The sequence below is a fragment of the Gymnoscopelus braueri genome, assembly GCF_963280865.1.
Source record: "Gymnoscopelus braueri genome assembly, chromosome: 16".
Lineage (NCBI taxonomy): Eukaryota > Metazoa > Chordata > Actinopteri > Myctophiformes > Myctophidae > Gymnoscopelus > Gymnoscopelus braueri.
In genome coordinates this window covers 21,866,240-21,887,185 of record NC_137616.1, presented here as the reverse complement: position 1 = coordinate 21,887,185, position 20,946 = coordinate 21,866,240, and the positions used below count along the sequence as shown (strand labels likewise).

Here is a 20,946-nt window from a genome sequence, read left to right as displayed (position 1 = left end):
TCTGTCATTCTAGTGTGGTATATGTCATGTCATGTCATGTAATGATAGTTTCTATCGTTGTAAGTTTTGTACTTATACATGTGATAAAACATAACTGAGGGCATACCTTTAAGGAGCCACATTTAGTGCTAGCACTTACTGTAAAAGTGATATCACAATGAGGTATCAAATGATGAGTGATGTTTGACAACTCATGTCATGTTTTCTGTAACCTACTGCCTTGCAGTAAGTTTCTTCAAAGCTTTTCTGTGCAGTGTTTACAGTATGCATCATTTGGCATAACTTATGTGAATGTAAATGTGATAATATAAGATTAACTACCAAAACAAATCTGATATGAATTAGTATGATCATGAAAGTAATGTAAATTATGGACGGTACAAAATAAAACCATCAAACTTAAAATATTAAAACACTTTTATGGCAACAAATTACATCCGTTGTGTACTGTTAAACACATAAATCGTAAAGAACATCACAAACAAAACTATACTTTTAAGTGATATTTTGATGTTAAACTGTGAAAATAGCTCTATATTCTGATAGTAATAATTGCAGTAGAGTATCGTTGCGTCAAGACACTTTACATGTAGAGCAGAGACTTTTGCGACAGTGGCAAGGAAAAACTTTAACTGGAAGAAACGTCAGGCAGACTCAGGCTCTAGGGTGGGCGGTGGGAGGCTCCAACAGGGGTCGCCCCGTCTATCCAGCTCTTTAGTAAACAGAAAATACATTTTCAGTTCAGGATACCAATGGGTACACCCAATCAAGAGAGAGAACTCATACAGGATACAGTATAAACAAGTGAAATTAGAAATAAAAAAGGTAGACAAAATTGGAACTGGAACACTATCAAATTTAAGCTGATACATTTTTAACTCTCTACTGATTGGAGGAAATTAGAAACCCACCTAAAAATGTATTTTCTGTTTATAAAGAGATGGAGACAGGAAGGAAGGAATAAACACTATAGCAATGAATACAATCAGAGCATGGAGATGTAATGTCTTAACAAGAAACCTTTTGTTTTAACCAAAATATATAATTTACAGCACCTTTAACTCTTGTTATTTCCCCTTCAATGGGTAGCCATGGATTCATTTTTTTTATAAACAATATAAAAGAACTTTAAAGATCTTAAAAATACTCTGGCAAGAATCAGTGTGATAACTAAACTGCATACAAAAATAACCCATCCTTTATGAAAAGTCTGACATTAGTATTGATCCAACCATAATCAAATGTAATAAAAAAGTACAATTGTGCTTTATCAAAAATATCAGACAAACAAATCAGATTGAATTTTAGTACAAAAATATTCAAATTCTAATAACCTTTTATAAAATACCTTTACATTTAACATTGAAATCATTGTAAAATGTTAAGATTGTGCATTGAATTTCATAGTACAATAATCCATGATTATTTAGATGCAAAACAATATCAAAACGTTGATAAATAACACAAATAAAACATGGATGCTACAATTAGACAAGAGTAGTTAGTAGTTACCGACTCTTAAATTATTTTAGGGGAGTTGGGTGTAAACACTTCCCAACAGTCTCTCCCGAAGCTTCACATTGTACAGGTACGGCAATTTTTGGTGATTTTGACAGTTTTTTGTTCATTAGTGTGTGCATGTACAGTACGTATGGATGTGTCCTTGCCTACAACTTTGCTTCTTTGAGGATTGAGGGTGCTGGTATGTTACCATCCTGATAATCTGAAGGCCACTGTTAATGAAAACACAATATGTTAATTGCATTACAAAGCACACAATAGAGAGCCTCTCTTCGCTCTTTTTTTTGGCAGTTTTTTGTTGTTGGTTTTAAGATGTCTGAGCTGGTATTAAAGTGCATTAAAATAGGCTATAACTCCCCAAAACTTAACAGTACAGTAAAAACACATTAATAAACCTTTAAGCCCAGAGGTCACTTAGTTTTGGTCACTGCGTTTAACTGGGTGATTTCCATTTGCTTAACGTTTTTTGAAATCACACCAATATGCATTCAATAATACTTCCATGGTCATAAACTCTGCAAAAGATCTCAGGTAAAAGAGCAGTGAGTTGTAGGAACCGTGTGGTGAGACTGCTCTCACCAGTAGTGTCAGATTATGTGTTGTTGAAATGGCATGGCACATACACAGTAAAATCCTCAATGTTACTGTATCCATTTGTAACTCAGTATACAAATGTAACCAAATGGAATTGCACTGATGGTTTCAGAGGTCAACAGTGCACCAGCCATACTATATGGAGCTGAAGAGAGAGCTGCTGGCATGGCATTAAGTAGCTTCCACAAAAGTGAAGTTAAATTTAAATATATATATATATGCGTGTGTGTGTGTGTGTGTGTGTGTGTGTGTGTGTGTGTGTGTGTGTGTGTGGTTGTGTGTTTCTGATGCGAGTTACACATTTATCTCAGAATGTCATGTTTATAAAATATATTTTCCCACATCACTGCGATGAAAGTATACAGTAGCATATATCCAGAAGATATTTGGTAACACTTGGAATAACTTTCCGTATAAATAGTTAATAGATCATTCACAAATTGTTAGTTCATTCTTAAACATGAATTAATTTGTGTTTCGATTAAAAAATTCGGAAGGCAAGATGTGACTAGCTGTAGGTGCAGGGGGTGCTGAGGCTGAGAAGAGAAGAGGGCTCTGGTGTCTTTTCCAGTACTGATGTTTTGGAATAATAGGAGGAGTTGGCAGCACAGAGGGTTTACTTGTACTGAAAGTCGTTAATCAACTATTAACAAATATTTATTGTCAAGTCATTAGTAAATAGTATAATAATGGTTTGTTCTTGACCTATTAACTATTTATAAAGTATATTTTAAATCAAACAAACATTTAACAAGTCATTAATAACTCATTAGCAAACAGTTTGTGAACAATCTGTTAACTATTTATAACTCATCTGTGTTACCAGATAGTTAAAAGAGTCAAACGTCAGCAAATGAAGGCTGATGAAGGCACATTACTACTCCACAAAACATTGCTACACAACAGAAATGCAGTCTAAACCTTTTTTGCTATTTGCTCTCTTTCAATTATTGATTTATCCTTTTCTGTGGGAATGGGGTGGGGGGATTGGTTTATTCTTGTTTGTGCAATTTTATTTGCACTTTTGTCTTTTAAGAAAAAACGCAAAGAATAATAATATTTATAACATTTTACGAATATTTCGTAAAATGTTATTTGCACAATAGGACTAACTCTTGCAACACTACAAACATCCCAAAAATACTCACAAGGTTAAAACAAACCTTTTAACACACTCATTCTAGATACAGTATGACTAGAAAATATAACTGAGACTTTAACCTGTGTATGATAGGGTACAACATGGAATATGAGAGAAATATCAAGTAATTAACAGAAAACATGCACAAAGTTGATTAGGGTGTTGTTGAGTGTTGATCTTAGGACAGGGTGTAAAGTGTTGATCATTAAGACAGTGGACTGTGGAGTGTTGATAATCAAGACAGGGTGTGGTAATTGTGGGTGCTCCTACCTTTGCCCGTCGGCTTGTCGAGCTATGATTTGGGGACTTTTTTGATCAAAGGGGTTAATTGATCAAACTTGAGGAGGAGTCGGTCCGGCGATTAAGACCGTGGCTCCATAGTCCTGATCCAACATCTGCCTTTCAGCCTAAAACAACAGCTAGTGGTCACTACTGGTTTGGGGGTAACAGATGGCTTGAGTTTACAATGTGGGATGAAGTTACCTTCAGAGCTGCAGATCTAAAGGGTAGTTCTGTCATATCCCTTAATTTTTTACAATTTGCAGGAGGCGAACCGTCTATAAGAGGGTCGGTCTGTGTGTTTGTCTGTGTGTGTGTGTGTGTGTGTTTGTCAAGAGCTATTCTTGCAAACAGCTCGCATGCCTAATTTACCTTATGTTTTATACTACTTAAAATATTTAACTTTAATTCATTCATATAATAATATAAGTCAAAGGGTTATCTCAATGAATTATTAACCGGAGGCCTAAACAAATCGTTAGCTTTGCAGGTAGGGAAGAAACAAGATTTTGAGTCAGTGCTCAGCAGTTAACTTCACCCCACATCATGGATCCCTACTTTAACAGGATACGTGTCATGCAAATCCCCTGATTCTGCTCTCAGCGTTCAGTCTCCTACAATATGACAGCATTGCTTGACATGGTGTCTCTTACTTGATTGGTCTCAGTTCAATATTCCCAACGTGTTAATCGATAAATAAATTACTACACATCTACGCAAGTGTGATTAATATTTTAATGCTATCCTTCAGATATGAAGCTCCATTACCCAGAACTGCACATGCACTAAACGCTATAACTGAGATTAACAACGAATGGAAGCCTCATGCTTTCTTTGAAGACATGCAGACCCCACTGAAACATCACAAATAGAACTAGAGTACAGTAGGCTCTCTTTTCCCAGACACCAAAGTGAAGCAGTCCGAGTAATATGGTTATAAAATACAATAACAGATATAGTTAGTATTGACATATGGACAGGCTGAGGACAAACAAGACAAACCATGCACAGGCATGCCAACTGGTTAGGGGTAGAAAACGATGAGAAGGATGTGTGAGCTGGAGAAAGACAGATCATCTAGGGGGGTTCAGGGGTATATCCTCTCTGGGTAGAAGGCTGCTAGCTACTACCTGGCTGTATTGTGTCATTATGACATCATAGACAGACTTTCCTCCTGTGCATGTCAGTTTTGCAATGTGGCAGCAAAGCATGACTGGCCTTGTTTGCATAGTTTATTTCTTTGTGGCAGAGATTGCACATTGCACGATTTCTGGGGTATTTTCTTGAAAACATCCCATACTGTAGACTCAAGCACAAGTCCCTATCTATACAAACACGTTTAATATAAGGCTGTTTCTATATGCATTAATAGCGAAACGAGCAGTTGAGCTGTTTCAGGTGTTCAACGGTTCCACCAGATTTATAAAACCAGAATCAAACGAAGATGCAGCAGTGTAGCTTCATCAATCTGATGAAAATAATGCATCTGCATATTTCAGTCCTTGTGCCTACAGTTTTATGCAAGAAATGCATGTGTTTATCGCAGTGTCTTCACGCCTTCAACAGATGTGTGTGCACTTCTGTCGTTGTTGCCACCTCACATTTTATTTTATTTGAACCCCAAAGATTCATAAAAGTAATGCTTGCTAAGTAATCTTCTTCATACTGTGAGACACAAAATATATAGTTATAGCAGAGAGCATTATAAAAAGAATAAGGAAATAAAATCAGTAGGAGAACACACGTGCGGCCACACAAAACCAGATTTTGGCCTGTCTGCCCCGTGACCTAAAATTAGTTGTGATACCACCCCATAGAGACAAGCTCCAATTTCAGCCATGAACAACTCCAGCTGCAATTAATCCCTGCATCCTCCTGCGTCATGATGCCTAAATCACTCATTCTTAAAGTAAACCATAGGTTTTTTGTTGACAGACGACTCACGTGCAACCAAACACGAAACACACTTTCACTTTGAGTAGGTACAAGAAGAAAGTCATAATGGCAGTGTAGCCAGTAGCATTCTACCCAGAGAGGACATACCACCAGAACCCTCTAGAAACACAGCACACTCTTTCGCTTTGAGTAGCATGCATTACTCTTTTGCTTTAGTAGGCATGCAACACTCTTTAGCTTTGAATAGGCATGCATCACTTTGGCTTTGAGTAGGCATGCATCACCCTTTTGTTTTGAGTAGGCATTCATCACTCTCACTTGAGAAAACCCCAAAACCAACAAACAAACAAACAAAACAATTTGTCATTGGATCTTCACAAATTACATATGTGATCTATTTCTGATTCAAGAAGGTGAATTTAGCCAAAAGGTGACACGTGCGCATGCCTGCATGCAGCATGACAAAAGTTATTTTTGGAACAGCAAATGTTCCACATGTAATATTTAGCACATGTTCTTCATGCAAACGGCATGACAGACAAACAAGTTTACCATGCACCTGTCCAATGCACTGGGTCAACAATACTCACTTAGTCAACCAGATTGGCTAATTCAGAAGCATATACTGTAAATTAATATATGAACTAAATTGTCAACTTCATATCATTTGTGAAACCTTCAGGTGAAACCTGAATGTTTATGTCAATATGCTCAACAAAGTCAACCGTAACTCTTTCCAAATGTTTTAGACTTTAAGTATCATTAAGGCTAATTTATACTTTGTCACTCGGTGCTTTTCACTTGACAAAAATGACATTCAACACTTTTTTCAGTTGAAAACACGTAAGTGCTGTCGAGAGATTTGTCGAAAAGGGTGTGCGACAAAGTATAATTTAAGCCAGATTTATACTTAGTTGCGTGCCAGTGTCGCACACCATAAATAGTTGATCTACAAGCTCACAAGCTCGCAGCACAACACAATGTGAGCTTGTAAATCAGCTATTTTTGGCAAAATCACCCTTTAGGCTTTAGGGCATTGTCCTTCCACCACTATCATTATACCATCTTAAAACACCCACTGGCCTAAATAGCCCCCATAACAACCAAAGCATGATGCTCTCCTTCTGACACTTACTGCTGCTGTGGCCAGGTTTGCTTTTTGTCTCCGCAGGTCTGACTTGATGAAGCCTGCAGAAAATAAGGCAATTTAATAACACAACATACAGCACAACAAACAACAGTTTAAATATTATGCATGAGATTGCTCACCATCAAAAAAATTATGAATAAATGCTATGGTAATTTAATAGTTTAATACTTCTGCAGTATCCTTACTAGTGAGAGACATACCTTTTGATTTAATTTCTGCTAATGGTAAGGGAGCGATGTAACAGTGGGGCTAAATAAGTCTCATTTTAAACAAGTACAATTATGTGAGCGTCCACTAGGTGGCTCTCAGACACAGAGGCATAACAACCAATTTCTTTCCCCAATACAATAATCAATTGAATGTCAAATTTCTGGCCATCTAATATTGTCTGGCATGCCAGACATGCTAAAATTACACAATGCATGGCAGTTCACTTTCGAACTGGGCATTATCAAATGTTAAATGAACAATGAATGACACTCTACTCGCATTTGGGGAACATTAGTTACATAGTAGTAGTGACTGAACACGATGCTCATTTAACCGCTAAACTCCTGTCTGCCTTTAGTGTCTATGTATCCAGCTCAATCAGCAGTTTCACTTCATCACTTCATGCATTTCACAACGCAAGGTCGAGCTGGAATGTGACTTTAAAAAGGGATAGTTCACCCCCAATATGACTTTTTTTCCTATCGACCCCACGGACACTATTTTTTAGTTTTTGTCCTAAGCCAATAATTTGATGACGAGCAGTGGGTCCCGGTAGGAGACACAAACAGTCTCCTTTGTGTCTTCTACCGGAACCAACCGTAAGTGTGAACGCAGCATTAAAGTTCTGTAATGCTGTAAAATTAACACTGAAGGATTTTACTATGTAGATTGTGGCCAAAGAGATTAAAATTGTATCAAATGGACCAGTATGCATATAAAACTGGGGGTCCTTAAAATTTTAACTTTTGCAAATCAGTGTTCTACTGGCATATGACCTTTGGCCAGTAAAACCTCATTAGAGAAGCATCTAAGTGGAAAAGAGAAAAACTAATCCTGTCTCCATTGTGGAAATTATACAGTAGCAACCCATGGCCTTCAGTAGCTATCATTTTAAGTAGTTACATATTACCACATGATGTCCTCAATGGACCGTGCACTAGACCTAAGTGGCATTTTAAAACTTATATCAGATGAGCTGCCAACTGAGGCATGAAGTGTGACCATGACAGACTGTTCTCTGTGTGGGAGAACTAGGGACAACCTTAAACAACTTGAACCCAATACACTTTGTTGACCGGCATCCTCCAGAAGTCTACACTTGTTCCCCGCTTTTTTCCCCTGGGCCCTAAGGATAAGGATAAGGATAATTCCTTTAACAGGTCCGTTCATGAAAGTCCTTACGGTCTTGTTTCCAATGAGGGCCTGTGAGCAATTAGGGGTTAAGAGTCTTGCTCAGGGACAAATTTCATTTCATCGACACTTTTGCTGGCCTGGCCTGGAATCGTACCTGGGGCAACAAGGGCCTCTGGCTCCCTAGGCGGGCTGACTAACCACTCAGCTATGGCCGCCCCTCTACGCCGAAATCTCTTCACAGAAATTAGCCGATCCACTAGCTCACAATGCATGGCGACCCATTGTGAGCTTGTAGATCTACTATTTTCGCCGAACGGTTGCCTATCATGACATGCTGAGAATAGGGATACTAGGGTTCATGTGGTTGGACAATCGTTTGATGTCCCACTGTGGAAAGCACCATTTCTCTGTAAATGGACAACAAATGATTTGTTTACTGTTGCAGACCAATTACTCTGCACTGCAGGGGCAGATTTTCAAGAACATTCTGTTGGACGTATGACCACAGTGCTAAATTAAAAACACGAGTGAGGAGCATTTGATGGTAAAAATTGGAAACCTCAAATAATCATATGCCATTGTAAAAGGTTGTAAGTGTCCACCCTCAATAGGTGAATCGAGTTCAAACCATGAGTGACTGTGTGAAGTTAATATATGTTTAAGTTAACTTGCACACTTACACTTATACACTGTATATGTATACAGTAACCATGCAAAAAATCTACTTATTCAGCGTTGCCAATCGTGCAATTTTATGCACCGTAATTTATGTACAAATCAGTCCATTAAATCTATTAATAAATCCACAGAATAACAATTAATGACCTTGGACTAAACTGAAATATGATGGAGCAGAAGTCTCTACCTGTCATTATTGTGCCGATGAGGAGAAAAACACAGAGGAAGATGTTTCCTGCCAGTGTGCCAAAGCTGTCAATGATCTTCCCCATGCATATAGTGAATATGATCCCAAACACCTGTGTAGCACAAATATGCAAGGGTTAGAGGTGATGCATGCATGCATGCATGCACTTGTGTGCGAGCGCACGCACACACGCACACACTGCAAAACATGTTTTCCCAAATATTCTTAAAAAAAAACGTTTGCACTATGAGCATTTTTAGCATGTGTGTGAGCTCTGTCTAAGGAGTTTCCTTAAATTTTTGTAGTGTGCAAGTCTTTACCATTTCTATCCTCCAAGTCCTCCATCTTTTTGACCACTTAAACCCTATATACTTTGTTAACCGGGGTCCGCCAGGAGTCTATCCTTCCTTTTCCCCCCATCTACATCAAATCTCTTAGCTGAAAATATATAATCTGCAGTACAAGCTCACAACACGTTGCAACAGGTTTGTGAGCTTGTAGGTCAACTATTTTTGCAGGATGTTTGTCTATTACGACATGCCTAGAATAGGGATGCTTGGACTCATGTGCTTAACTTGTTTTTTCTGTTTGCTGTACAAATATGCTAAACCCACACACTCACACAGTCGCTGTGAGAGCCACAACTTGTTTACCTGTGCTGAACAGTTGAGGAGTCCGGAGGAGGTGCCCTCTGATTCTGGGTACGTTAGCTCTACTGCAAACTCAAACCCCAGAGGCAGGTAGCCCGTCATGAAGAACCTAGAACATACCAAAATAAACACAGAGAAATATTTAATGACAAGTAGAATGAACATTGAGAATTTCAGTTTGTATTGAATCTTAACCACATGAACCCTTGCTTGCGTCCCTATTCTGGGCATGTCATCTTTCGGAAAATAGCAGCTCTACCAGGGTAGGGTTTAAGTTCTTAAGAAGCTTTCCATTGTTCTATAGAACAATATTTAGTTGCCATCTAAGTCATAGTGTTTTCCTCCCCATTACCAGACGGGGAGATACAATACCTTTGTCCCACATACTGTACATACCCGTTTCTGCAGGTTGAACAAAAGGTTAGCAAATGCAAAGATAAACCTTTAACAGGTGTGTGAGTGTGTGTGTGTGTGTGTGTGTGTGTGTGTGTGTGTGTGTGTGTGTGTGTGTGTGTGTGTGTGTGTGTGTGTGTGTGTGTGTGTGTGTGTGTGTGTGTGTGTGTGTGTGTGTGTGTGTGTGTGTGTGTGGAGGGTCAAACGCGCATGTGTGTGGGTCAAGGTAAAATTAGCCACTAAGCAAATAAGCATGATGATCAATCATTGTCATGGATGAAAATAAGAAAATGAATGGAATGCTACACAAGTATTCTCCCATTCTCGCAATATTGTGGCAGAAAGTATGACCACATGTTGTTTCATGAACGTATAAAGAACGGCAGACAAAGATATACTGTGTATTGTAGACAACCTCATACTGTTTCATTTACATACTGTACATAAAGACAGGCAAACAAAGATATATACTGTAGGTAGACAATTACCCTAGAGCTCCAGCAGTGACGAAGACTACCCATAGATGTCCCAAGCTCAGTGTGACAGCGTAGATGATCATCCCCACCAGGGACATGAAGTATACTACAAGTGTAGTCTGTCTGGAAAGAAAAATGAAATACACAATCACATAAAAAGATACATCATTATCATTATATATTATTTATTACCATTATATATAATTTATTACAGATCATTGCAATGTTACCATGTAATTATACTATAACATATCACTATTAAATTACTGCATTTATTTCATTTTTTAACATTTAATCAGTCATCTGAAATTGAGTATATGAGTCAACTATGACAAAAAAAAGAAAAACAAAACTTGAGCATCCAGCTTCAGCAAGCCTAGTACCTCTCTGCAATATAGCATGCATCTTTCTTTCTAGTGAATTTCTAAAATAGAGTATACAGTATGTGGAGGCTCAGCAAGAATGGCTTCAAACTCAAAGCCTGGTGGGAGTGCATTCAGCTGCCTGCATGTACACAGCAAGCATGTGGGCGCAAAGCAGAGGACATTGGTGTGACTGGGCTAAGTTCCAGACTCCCTGGGGTTGGATGCTCCTATCAAAACACAGACAGAGACCTCTATGAAGTCAGTGAAGCAGCATGCTGCACCTGGACAAACAGCATTAACTGCAGATAAACACTAAAGTATTTATTGGGCAAGCTGAAGGGGGACATGAAAACAAACAGACAGTGCTCAGAAAACTACAAATAAAAAAATGGCGCTTGCATAACTTGCTGATGCTCGCCTACAAGAGATTTCATACGCCACTAATTGTTATGCAATCTGGGATCAGTAAACAGTATTTTATTTTTCCTTTTATTTTGTTGAATTCCTCCTCTCACTCTTTTTACTTACAGTATATACTAACTGGACTGACTCACTGTTTCTATTGTGTGGTCTCTTCACAGAATTGCCACTGTCTAATGAAAAAGAAGGGAACCACAGACTGTATTTCTCTTTTGCCTTACTTGTAGGTTTTTGTCCTATCCAACCAGATGCCGCAAATCAAGGAACCAACCATGCCCGCGATGACAATAGTGAGACCTATCCTCCCAGCATTCACTTCTTCGCCCTTAATGTCAGTGAGGAGAGAGCATCGTTAGTGACCTTACAACTCCTGATAGTTGCTGAGAAATCTGAAAGAACTAAATTAGGAAACTTGCTGAATCAGCAAGTATAGTATACACTATAGTATACACTATAAAGTATACTATATGCACTATATCAGCATATTATATATATAAGTTGTGGGGACACTGTAATATCCAATTCAATTGTAACAATGTTTTCCGACTCCGATAATGTACCAATCTTATCTTGTGTCATCTTATCTCACATTGCATTATTATTATGTTAAACTAAATACTGTATGTAACTTTCTATATACAGTACTGCATTAGACTTACAGGGTAGTGCTCAATGATCATACGGTTGAGAAGGGTCCCAACAGCGTAGAAACAACCTACATTCAGTCCTGTGGAAAGGAGACAAATCATGACTATGAATCGTGAGTCGAGAGTGAGTAGGCACAACCAGAAACACAAAAAACTAGAAAAAGTGCTTTTCGGAGTACAGGTCTCTGCCAGGTCAGGTACGTTTGTGTGGGCCAGCAATGTTCGGAATTCGCCAATCTGGAATGTGAAAAATCAGACAGATCGGACGGATCCGTCTTGATCACTTGACTAAAGAGATAATACGATTTGCGTGATGTTTGCACAACATTTGTAGGAGTAATATAAAAAAGGTAAAAAAATCGGCATCCTGGTGGCGCTATAATAGGGCAATGTTGAAAGGGTGGCATTTGTTCCTCAACGTAGTGCGAATGTGCGTGCAAAGTTTCACAGCAATCGGACGCTGCGTTCATGATTTGCGGCATTTTGTTCAAAACAGGCCACTCCTGCAAACTTTAGCTGTCAATCTTAGGGCCCCTACACACTGCCCGACATTTGAAATGGTCGGCAAGTTAACAGATCGTTAAGCATTTCACATTGCACATTGCATCGGGCTAAATATATCGTTGTGATTCTCGCACGATTGATTGGTCGGCGACAGGGGTTCACTGATTGCAAGATATTTCACCACGATGTGATCCCGACCCAATACATACATTTGTTTTGATTCCAAACGTCTCACGAAAACGTGAAAGGCTCCCGTGATAAATGCGGGAGACCGAGACAGGACGCTAATGATTGACATGAAATTCTCATTCTCAATTTTTCTGTATTTATCTCTCTCTCCCTCTCTGAAACAAACGTTTCAAAAGTCAACCAGGGTGCAATTCAGATCAGAAGCAGTGTTGCCGTGTCCGCTTATTATAAGCTAGTTGCTTGTAAAAAATATCGGTGGTTGCGTTTCTTTTTAGCTTATTTCCAAAGTGTAGTTGCTTATTTGGCTTTATTTGTTAATGTTGTTTTTTTTCTTTGAAAATAGCTGCGACGCGTTGTGAGCTTGTAGGCTTGTAGGTAAATAGAAATACTGACATCTTGTTAAAAAACACAACCAGATAAATAAGATGTAATATCCCATACCGAATCGATCTCAGGAGATGTTTTAGTCATGAAGAACTGTGACACTTGTGCTTGGGTCCTTTGGGTTCTTATATTTTTAGAATGTTGTTCTCCTGAGGCATGCTGTCTGATGTTAACCTCGCGTCACCAGTCTTTCCACCTCGGAGGAAAGCCTGGTATGTGTTACTAAAGACCCATATGATCCGGTCTAGGCCACGCCTACTGAAAAAATAATCCTCTTTCCGGATTGTCGCGATCCGGTTTTGCGGTGCCGCTTTGTTTTGGTTCCCCAATCCCTATTTAAATGGAATAGAATTTCCCCGTGGGATAATACGGATAATATAGACGCTAAATAGTCTCCGGAAAGTACATTCACATTTATATTTCAAAAATTAGCTAAAATACGCCGCATCAAGGATTTTATTAGGACGGACCTATTTTGGGGTGACGTCTTTCCGGATTGTCGCGATCCGGTCGGCTGATGACGCGGATGACGCGCCCGGTGACGTAGGACTACTTCCGCTCCCGACCGGATCATATACCTGAAAAGGAATGCTGCCCAGGCTAGTCTGATGTCAGCCAGTCCACCATGCGCCACAGAAAACATACGCCGAGATACTTTACAGTTTGCTTTGTAAACATCTCCACTGACGCTGTCACTGTACTTTTGGAGGCGTTTTCTCTTTTGAGGACGCGGTGTAGACATTTTGAAACAGTGCGGTGCCCGTGGTGCTTTGACTGACTGAGCAGAGGTAACTAGGTAACCATGACAGGCAGCGCAGGGCAGGCACAGACAGAGGATTGTCACAGCCGGACAGAAATTATCCTAGCAACGTGAAAGCGCTAACTCTCATTGGTCGTGTTATGAGTAATGAGCCAATGAGCTGCTGAGCACACTCCCAGACAATGGCATCATAGCCAGCGTTGCCAAGTCTGTTTATTTCCCGCAACTTTTGGCCAAAATTTTGCTTGTTTTTGTAGGTCGGCTGGCTCATTTCTCTCACTATACTTGGCAACACTGACTGACACCCACTCTGAGCTCTCACTCACACAGCGAAGAGACAGGACGGCACACAAATTGCCCTGTCATTCATATTGATTCCCCGACCTGCAAATACGGGACAAAGTGCGTCCCGTATCAGTTCAATACGGAATTCGTTTCCAATTACGGGACGATTCCATATTTTACGGGACGGGTGGCAACCCTACGTCACACACACACACACACACACACACACACACACACACACACACACACACACACACACACACACACACACACACACACACACACACACACACACACACACACACACACACACACACACACACACACACACACACACCTCTCTCTCTGTCTGCAAGCCCTATTCCTCTCTAATATTAAACAGCCCCATCGTACACACTGCTCTCTCTCTGTCTGCAAGCCCTATTCCTCTCTAATATTAAACAGCCCCATCGTCGAGCAGGCTCGCTCACTCTATCAATCTGTTTTATCATGTTTAAAGGGATATTTCACTTTCAAAAAAACGTTAGGTCATTTTATCATCTACTCTTTTGTGAGCCCCTCAGACCGTTTTTAAGTTGCTTGATTCAGTATTTAGATATTTGATATTCATTTTATCAGACCCCTTCCTATACAAACCCATTATAACTTCAAACTCCATTTTTAGTATTTTAGATTCAAAACACCCGTCCTTGGTTCTGGTGACTCACCCTGCCCTCGTAATGCGTGAGGGTGCCGTGTTTTTTGGATAACTTTTTTCATTTATTTTTAATCTTTTTTGGAAAAAAAAAAAAAAAAAAAAAAGATAATTAAATAAAATAAATGAAAAAAGTAATCGAAAAAACACGGCCCCCTCGCGTATTAGGAGGGCACGGTTAGTCACCAGAACCAAGGACGGGCGTTTTTGATGAATCTAACATGTTAAAAAAGTTTGAAGTTATAATGGGTTTGTATAGGAAGGGGGCGTGTCTGATAAAATGAATATCAAATATCTAAATACTTAATCAAGCAACTTCAAAACTGTCTGGGGTGCTCACAAAAGCCTGAGTAGACGATAAAATGACCGAAAGTTTTTTTGAAAGTGAAATATCCCTTTAACTTAATACAAGACTGGACTGTCTGGACGGTAATATTGCGGTTCTATGCGGGAGGACTAGCCACGGTGCGTGGCTGTAATGGGCTCTCATTGGCTGTAGCGTGCACTAGATCGGGGCCGATAGCCCCAAATATCCAACAAGTTTGAATTCTAAAAGTTATCGGGAACCCCTCGCCGACCGTACTTTATCGGGGTGTTTCTTCTCGGAGTACCTTACACACTGCGCGATCAACACCTTGCCGAGAAATGCCCGATCTTGACTGAGATCGGTGGTTTTGTCGGCGAACACCAAAAAAGCTCCCCGACAGAAAAATCTGGTCAAATATCGTACAGTGTGTAGGGGTCTTAAGCCAATCGGGATGGAACATGAAAAATCTAACAAACCATTTTGTTTAATGACTATAGAGATACTGTGTACCGATTTGCATGTTTGGATAAAATCTGTAGGAGTACTGTCAAAAAAATTGTTTTGCAAAAAGCGGCCTCCTGGTGGCGCTAGCCCATGTGAAAGATTTGGGGCAGAGGGAGTGTGTGCGCTCAGTTTCGCTGCGATCAAGCCAGCGGTGCCGGAGATTAGCTGTCTATAGACAGAATGACACACGCACGCACGGACGGACGGACGGGGTGCAAAACATACTCTCGCCAGGCCGAAAGACAATAAAGAATAGGACAGGCCAGCTAGAGAAAGCTAAAGCTTTACCAAAGAGGGAAAAACCAAGTGACCTCAGCATAATTATCTGGCAACTCACTCATTTACAATGAACAAAACATGCACACACAGAGAAGTGCACCCACACAGTCAATGAGACATGAATGAAATGTAATTAACAGACTGATTGCTTAAAATTGCCCCTCTCACAAAATGCAGGAATAAGCAACTGATCGAACATGTTCTATCAAACATTGTCAGACTACCAACAAACTTTGAACCCCACTGAGGAAACAAGTCCTATGAATCTTTAATCACCAAATGGACTGTAACTGTATACTGATTGTATGATAAGATAGAGGCATGGCTCTGTCAGGAATGTGCTCTGTATGTCTTAAAGAAGTCAGTGGTTTCCTCAAGGTGACTCCTCACCAAACAGACTACTTCAGAGTTCAGACTATTTCAGAATACAGTAGACTGGAAGTCTGTTGGCAAATGTTGGCATTTAATTCAGCACAAACTGTCGGCCGATGCGCACATTGTTGTGCTAATGCCGTAGAGCTGGCAGCACTGGCCTGCAAGATCCTGCCAGTGTTACCAGGTCTGCTTATTATAAGTAACTTTGGGCTTGTTTCCCACTAAAGTCGCTCGTATATATTCATAGCTGATGTAATAGGGCTTAAGTGGTGAAACCGGTCGCTTTTAGGCTTGTTTTCATAGACCTGGTCGCTTGTTTCACTCAAGGAATCTGGCAACACTGGAGCCAGCTCGGACTGCAGCTCGGACCAAACCTTTACCCCCCTCTCTCCCCCCTCTCCACTACCCCACGGCTATCGACGGCTCTACCGGACGGCCCAACGACCGAACCTGCTCGGTTGGTCATCGCCGGTAATCTTCGAGTCGCGACCCGACGACACGGTGCTATCGACAACCGGTTGTCGGCAGGAGAAGCTTTCCAACACCTACCGCCAGAGAGTCGGCCCAATATCGGTGCGGTGGAGAGCTGCCTTTATTGGCAGGTCTCCCGTGGGATTAATGGCTGATAATGGTGAATAATAAATGTGACGCTGATATTTACCAATCACTTTCAGATTGGATTTTCTAATTTAGTGGCTACAATAAGTGTTTATCATAATAAAAAATGATGTGTCCATGTTATTAAGCCAATTTTTTTCCCCATTCCTGTGCATCAAAGGCATTAAATTTACGAACATTCCTTACATTAATCTGTAGTTTGAAAGCTACTGTTATATGAAAAGTTCATTGAACTTTGAGAGCATAAAATGGACTCTGGATTTGACTGTGGTGAATGATGAAAACAAACCATATGTGATGATGAGGAGGATGAAGGGCTTGTTGCGGAGTAGTCTGAGGATGGAGGCTGTGTAGGAGTACTGCTCTGGAGGAATGCTACGAGCTGTAGCCTGGGCCTGTGTGGGAGGTAGTTCAGGGCGCTCCTGGAAAACTGACAAGGACATAATTTCATGTTACAAACGCTTTACTAAATAAGTAATGACGTCCTTAAGTAAATGCTAATTCTCACATGCTTGCCTGGGGCATACCGTTTTAGGTCAAAGACAGGCGTTCATTCATCTCAAAGCCCTGATGTTTTCATAGCCGGACAAAAATGATGTTAAGACCTACAACACAACAAATGCATCTTAGCACTAAAAACAGTTGCAGTCTGTCGCACAAACTGTATTTCCCCCCGCAGCTTCGTTCTGTCCTGACGGCTGCACCGCGTGACTAGACACAGCCCTGGGTAGGCAGTGGCGTAACGGAGGGGTAGCAAGTGATGCGGTGCGGGGGGGCCACCAGCAGGGGGGCCCCGCCTGCGCTGATGCAAATATTTTTACAGCAAAAAAAAGAAAAAAGTTGATATTGGTCAAATATAACCGAATTAGACCCGAAATTGTTCGCGTGCGCTTTGCGCACGCGCGCAGGTTGTGCACGCACATGCACGCACGCGTACGCGAAACTCCCGCGGGGAGGCCCCGCGATTCTGCGTTACGCCACTGTGGGTAGGCAAACCTGCCGGAAATCTTCCCTCAGAGAAGCGCACTTTTCTAGTTTAAAAAAAAAGTTTTATTCGTATTGACTTTTATTTACTTCTTGTCTTTTTAGGTCCTTAGACACCGGGAGCATTATTTTTTGCGATTAATTTCCAACAGCTTAGTCATGAGTACATCCAGAATAGTACACAATGTTATTCTGAAACTAGGTGTTTTTTCAGTGTGAATAAAAGCATCAACCTGTTCGAATGAAGCATCGCAAAATTAATAGTTTGATTTGAAATATTCTGCGATGCATTTTTGGATTGCTTATTCATCACGTTCCCGTTGTGTGAGAAACTCTAACCTGTACTGTAGTCTACCTCTCCTGTGTTTCTTACCTCTATTGACACCTGAATGTCCCTCTTGGGATCAATAAAGTTTTATCTTATCTTATCCCTGTCATTTATATTTCAAGCTGTCTTTCTCCTGGGTGAGCTTAAGCACGGTCAAATGATAGGATGAATGAGTGCAGATGTCTCCATTTGTGGTTATTAGCACTGAGCCAAACTACCCCAGGGGACCTAACCAGCAGAAATGTGTAATGTAAGCAAGTTTTCGCTAATCCTGAGAAATTAACCTTTTCATTGATATAGTATCTCTCTGAGTTGACAAGAAGAGCGTTAATTATAATTAATTGATTAACAGCCTTACTGTTTTTCACAATGGAATTTCACAAAAATAAAGTCATTCAAGTGGACATGTTTATTTGCACAAGAATGTTTTTTCCCCAACCAAACCACGAACGCCGTTTTCCTATCGCCTCGCAGTAGCGGGGGGCGCGGGTGGGGAGAGAGCCTGGCACAGTCAGCGCACAGAAGTCAAGGCACAGACGGCTATGTTGTTGACGGACAATGGATGCACGCTTATGAGAAACAACAAAAATAAAAGCTGGCGAAACAGTTGCGTGCATTAGCGCAAGATGAGGATAAAGGAAATATTCAGTCTAAATGTCCAGTTTGCTAATTCACAACTAGTAACTACTACTACTTTTGTATTTGGAACTTAAAATTTCTCTAAATATTATAAACTTTCACGACAGCCTAAGTACAAATATCATTTATGAAAAGGCTACTATAGGCCTGAATGACTGAAACGGCTAGTCCTTGGGAAACCATAAACCTACATAGGCCTACATCTAAATGAGTTGCCATATTTACATTTCCTTACAAATTACAAATTCCTTACATTACAAATCCTTATAAGCTATATGTTTCTGCGGGATGCATAGTAGCTGAAACTCCACAAGATATTCCTCTACACTTATTTAGTGAGAGCATTGCTCCTCCCAGCCCCACCCGCCCCGCTACTGCGAGGCGATAGGAAAACGCTGTTCACAACCAAACCACTTTACATACTAATTTGCATTCAAAGAGGCTTCTAGGAGTTTAACTTTTGCTGTCAGTTCCTTTACAGAGGGGCTTCACTCAAATTTATCACCTCACTTCTCTTGCCTACAGAAACGAGACTAATCTCTAGTCCTGGAACTCTCTCCACTGACTCACACAGCAGGGGCCATGAATCAGGACCCCAGATGGCACTGACAGCAGGATACCCATCACCCACTGTGTGTGTGTGTGTGTGTGTGTGTGTGTGTGTGTGTGTGTGTGTGTGTGTGTGTGTGTGTGTGTGTGTGTGTGTGTGTGTGTGTGTGTGTGTGTGTGTGTGTGTGTGTGTGTGTGTGTGTGTTTTCTGAGTCCTGTTTGCCTAGTGTCGCATAGACAAACAATCGGAACTCTCCACCCACTCGTACATCTGGTGACATTTAAATACAATGTAGTGGTTAGTTACAACTGGGTGTAAACCATTTGGGGATAAAACAAATACATTAAAAAAAAATCATTACAGAACCAACCAACCAGTGATATGATATTTGTATACTACTTAAATAGTTTTGAGGAAATATGCTGCTATTTGTCCCAAAATGACTGCAAAAGATTGCTGCTATTTGTCTGAAAAAGCTTTATAATCTGTACATATAACATGTATATAACGACACAATGTGACACAGCTCTGTTTACACAATGCTGTACCCCTTCCAACTGTATTTTCCCCATTTTCAAGTTTTTATTATATTTTGACACTTGCTTTGGCTATGTGAACATATGTGTTCTCATGCCAATAAAGCTCCTTTGAATTGAATTGATAGGATTTGTTTTCAAAGCAAAAGGCGTAGGTTTGTCTGCGGCCATATTCTCTGCTGTTCTAGCCACTTCCTTTTCTTTTCACCATCACACACAGAACAACAAGTCATCATGTGATTATCAAGAGAATACTTATCCCCATCTACTAATCTTACAAACCAACAGATTATGCCTAAATAAATGGAAAGTGAATGATGTTAGTCTGCCCGTCCATACTCCCTTAAAGATGGAGTGCCATGATATTTTTCAACCCTAAAACCTGATCATAAGGTATTATTATTATTATGTAAGGATTTTTTTCAACAAAAAAAAAGTGTACAGTAAGTGTTAAAATGTTGTTTTTATGTAGACACACCCACCAGTGCATTAAGTATACCTGGTTCTCACCTTAGCACCTCCTCCACCACCTTAGCACCACCCACCTGTCCTAGTCCCTCCTCCTCCTCATGCCCACACCTGTTGTGTTATGATAATGAGGGGGAGGGTGTGGGCTTTGTGATGTCACTAAAGCGCTGTTTCTCTATTGGCACGTTTGACCCTCAAGGTTTCAGCCTCCAAGAAGAAACTCCAAATAGTCAGAGAAGACATAAAACACCATCAAAACACCACCGGGGGGCTTAATGAAGTTCTATCAACCTCATAGACACATGAAAAACAGAAAAAGTGCAAAAACATGGCACCACCTCTTTAAGATTTAGTTTAAGTATTTGCATTATATACTGTAGGTGTATTGCCAGGGGGCTACTAATGACAAATGACTCTTAGCGGAGCTAATTGTGTGCATGGCACTACAATGAAAACATCTATTACAAATACCCTTTTGTCTTAAAGAATGCAAATTTTTCATACCACACCCTCCTCCTTCAGGACAATGGTGTTTTCAGCCCTCATGCCGATCCAAGCTTATGGCCTGCCCTTACAGTGCTTCTATGGACACTTATGATGTGGTCTGCTGTACAGTAGCCAGCCACTTCTAAGATGTGTAGTTTCTCGATAAGAGTTACCATTCTCTTAATTCATGTGGAACGGTTGCATGTGATTGCTGAGTGAGGAATATGAAGGACGGAGGACCAGACAGCAGAATGGAAAAACATAAGAAAAGTGTTTTGTTGTGAAAGGCGGCGAATGAAAGAAAAATGAGAATGG

The 20,946-nt window shown here is 40.3% G+C and overlaps 1 protein-coding gene across 2 annotated transcripts in view; it reads right to left on the bottom strand.

Annotated features, from left to right (window-relative positions):
• Positions 1–430: 430 nt before the first annotated feature.
• The window catches only part of LOC308103788 (choline/ethanolamine transporter flvcr2b-like), a 29,252-nt gene continuing 8,736 nt past the window's right edge, over positions 431–20,946 (bottom strand). Inside the window, exons 4-12 of one of the 2 annotated variants that reach the window (XR_013934774.1) lie at positions 16,930–17,070; positions 11,754–11,821; positions 11,316–11,419; positions 10,322–10,432; positions 9,444–9,549; positions 8,791–8,902; positions 6,567–6,619; positions 3,527–3,663; positions 431–1,733 (exon numbers count right to left, since the gene is read on the bottom strand). Coding sequence is in view for 1 of the 2 variants with exons in the window: in XM_080453955.1 (XP_080310081.1) it covers positions 3,589–3,663; positions 6,567–6,619; positions 8,791–8,902; positions 9,444–9,549; positions 10,322–10,432; positions 11,316–11,419; positions 11,754–11,821; positions 16,930–17,070 (770 nt within the window). In the remaining variant the exon portion in view is untranslated. Of the gene's footprint in view, positions 1,734–3,396; positions 3,664–6,566; positions 6,620–8,790; positions 8,903–9,443; positions 9,550–10,321; positions 10,433–11,315; positions 11,420–11,753; positions 11,822–16,929; positions 17,071–20,946 lie in introns of those variants that run through there. The other variant, XM_080453955.1, reaches the window with a different exon arrangement.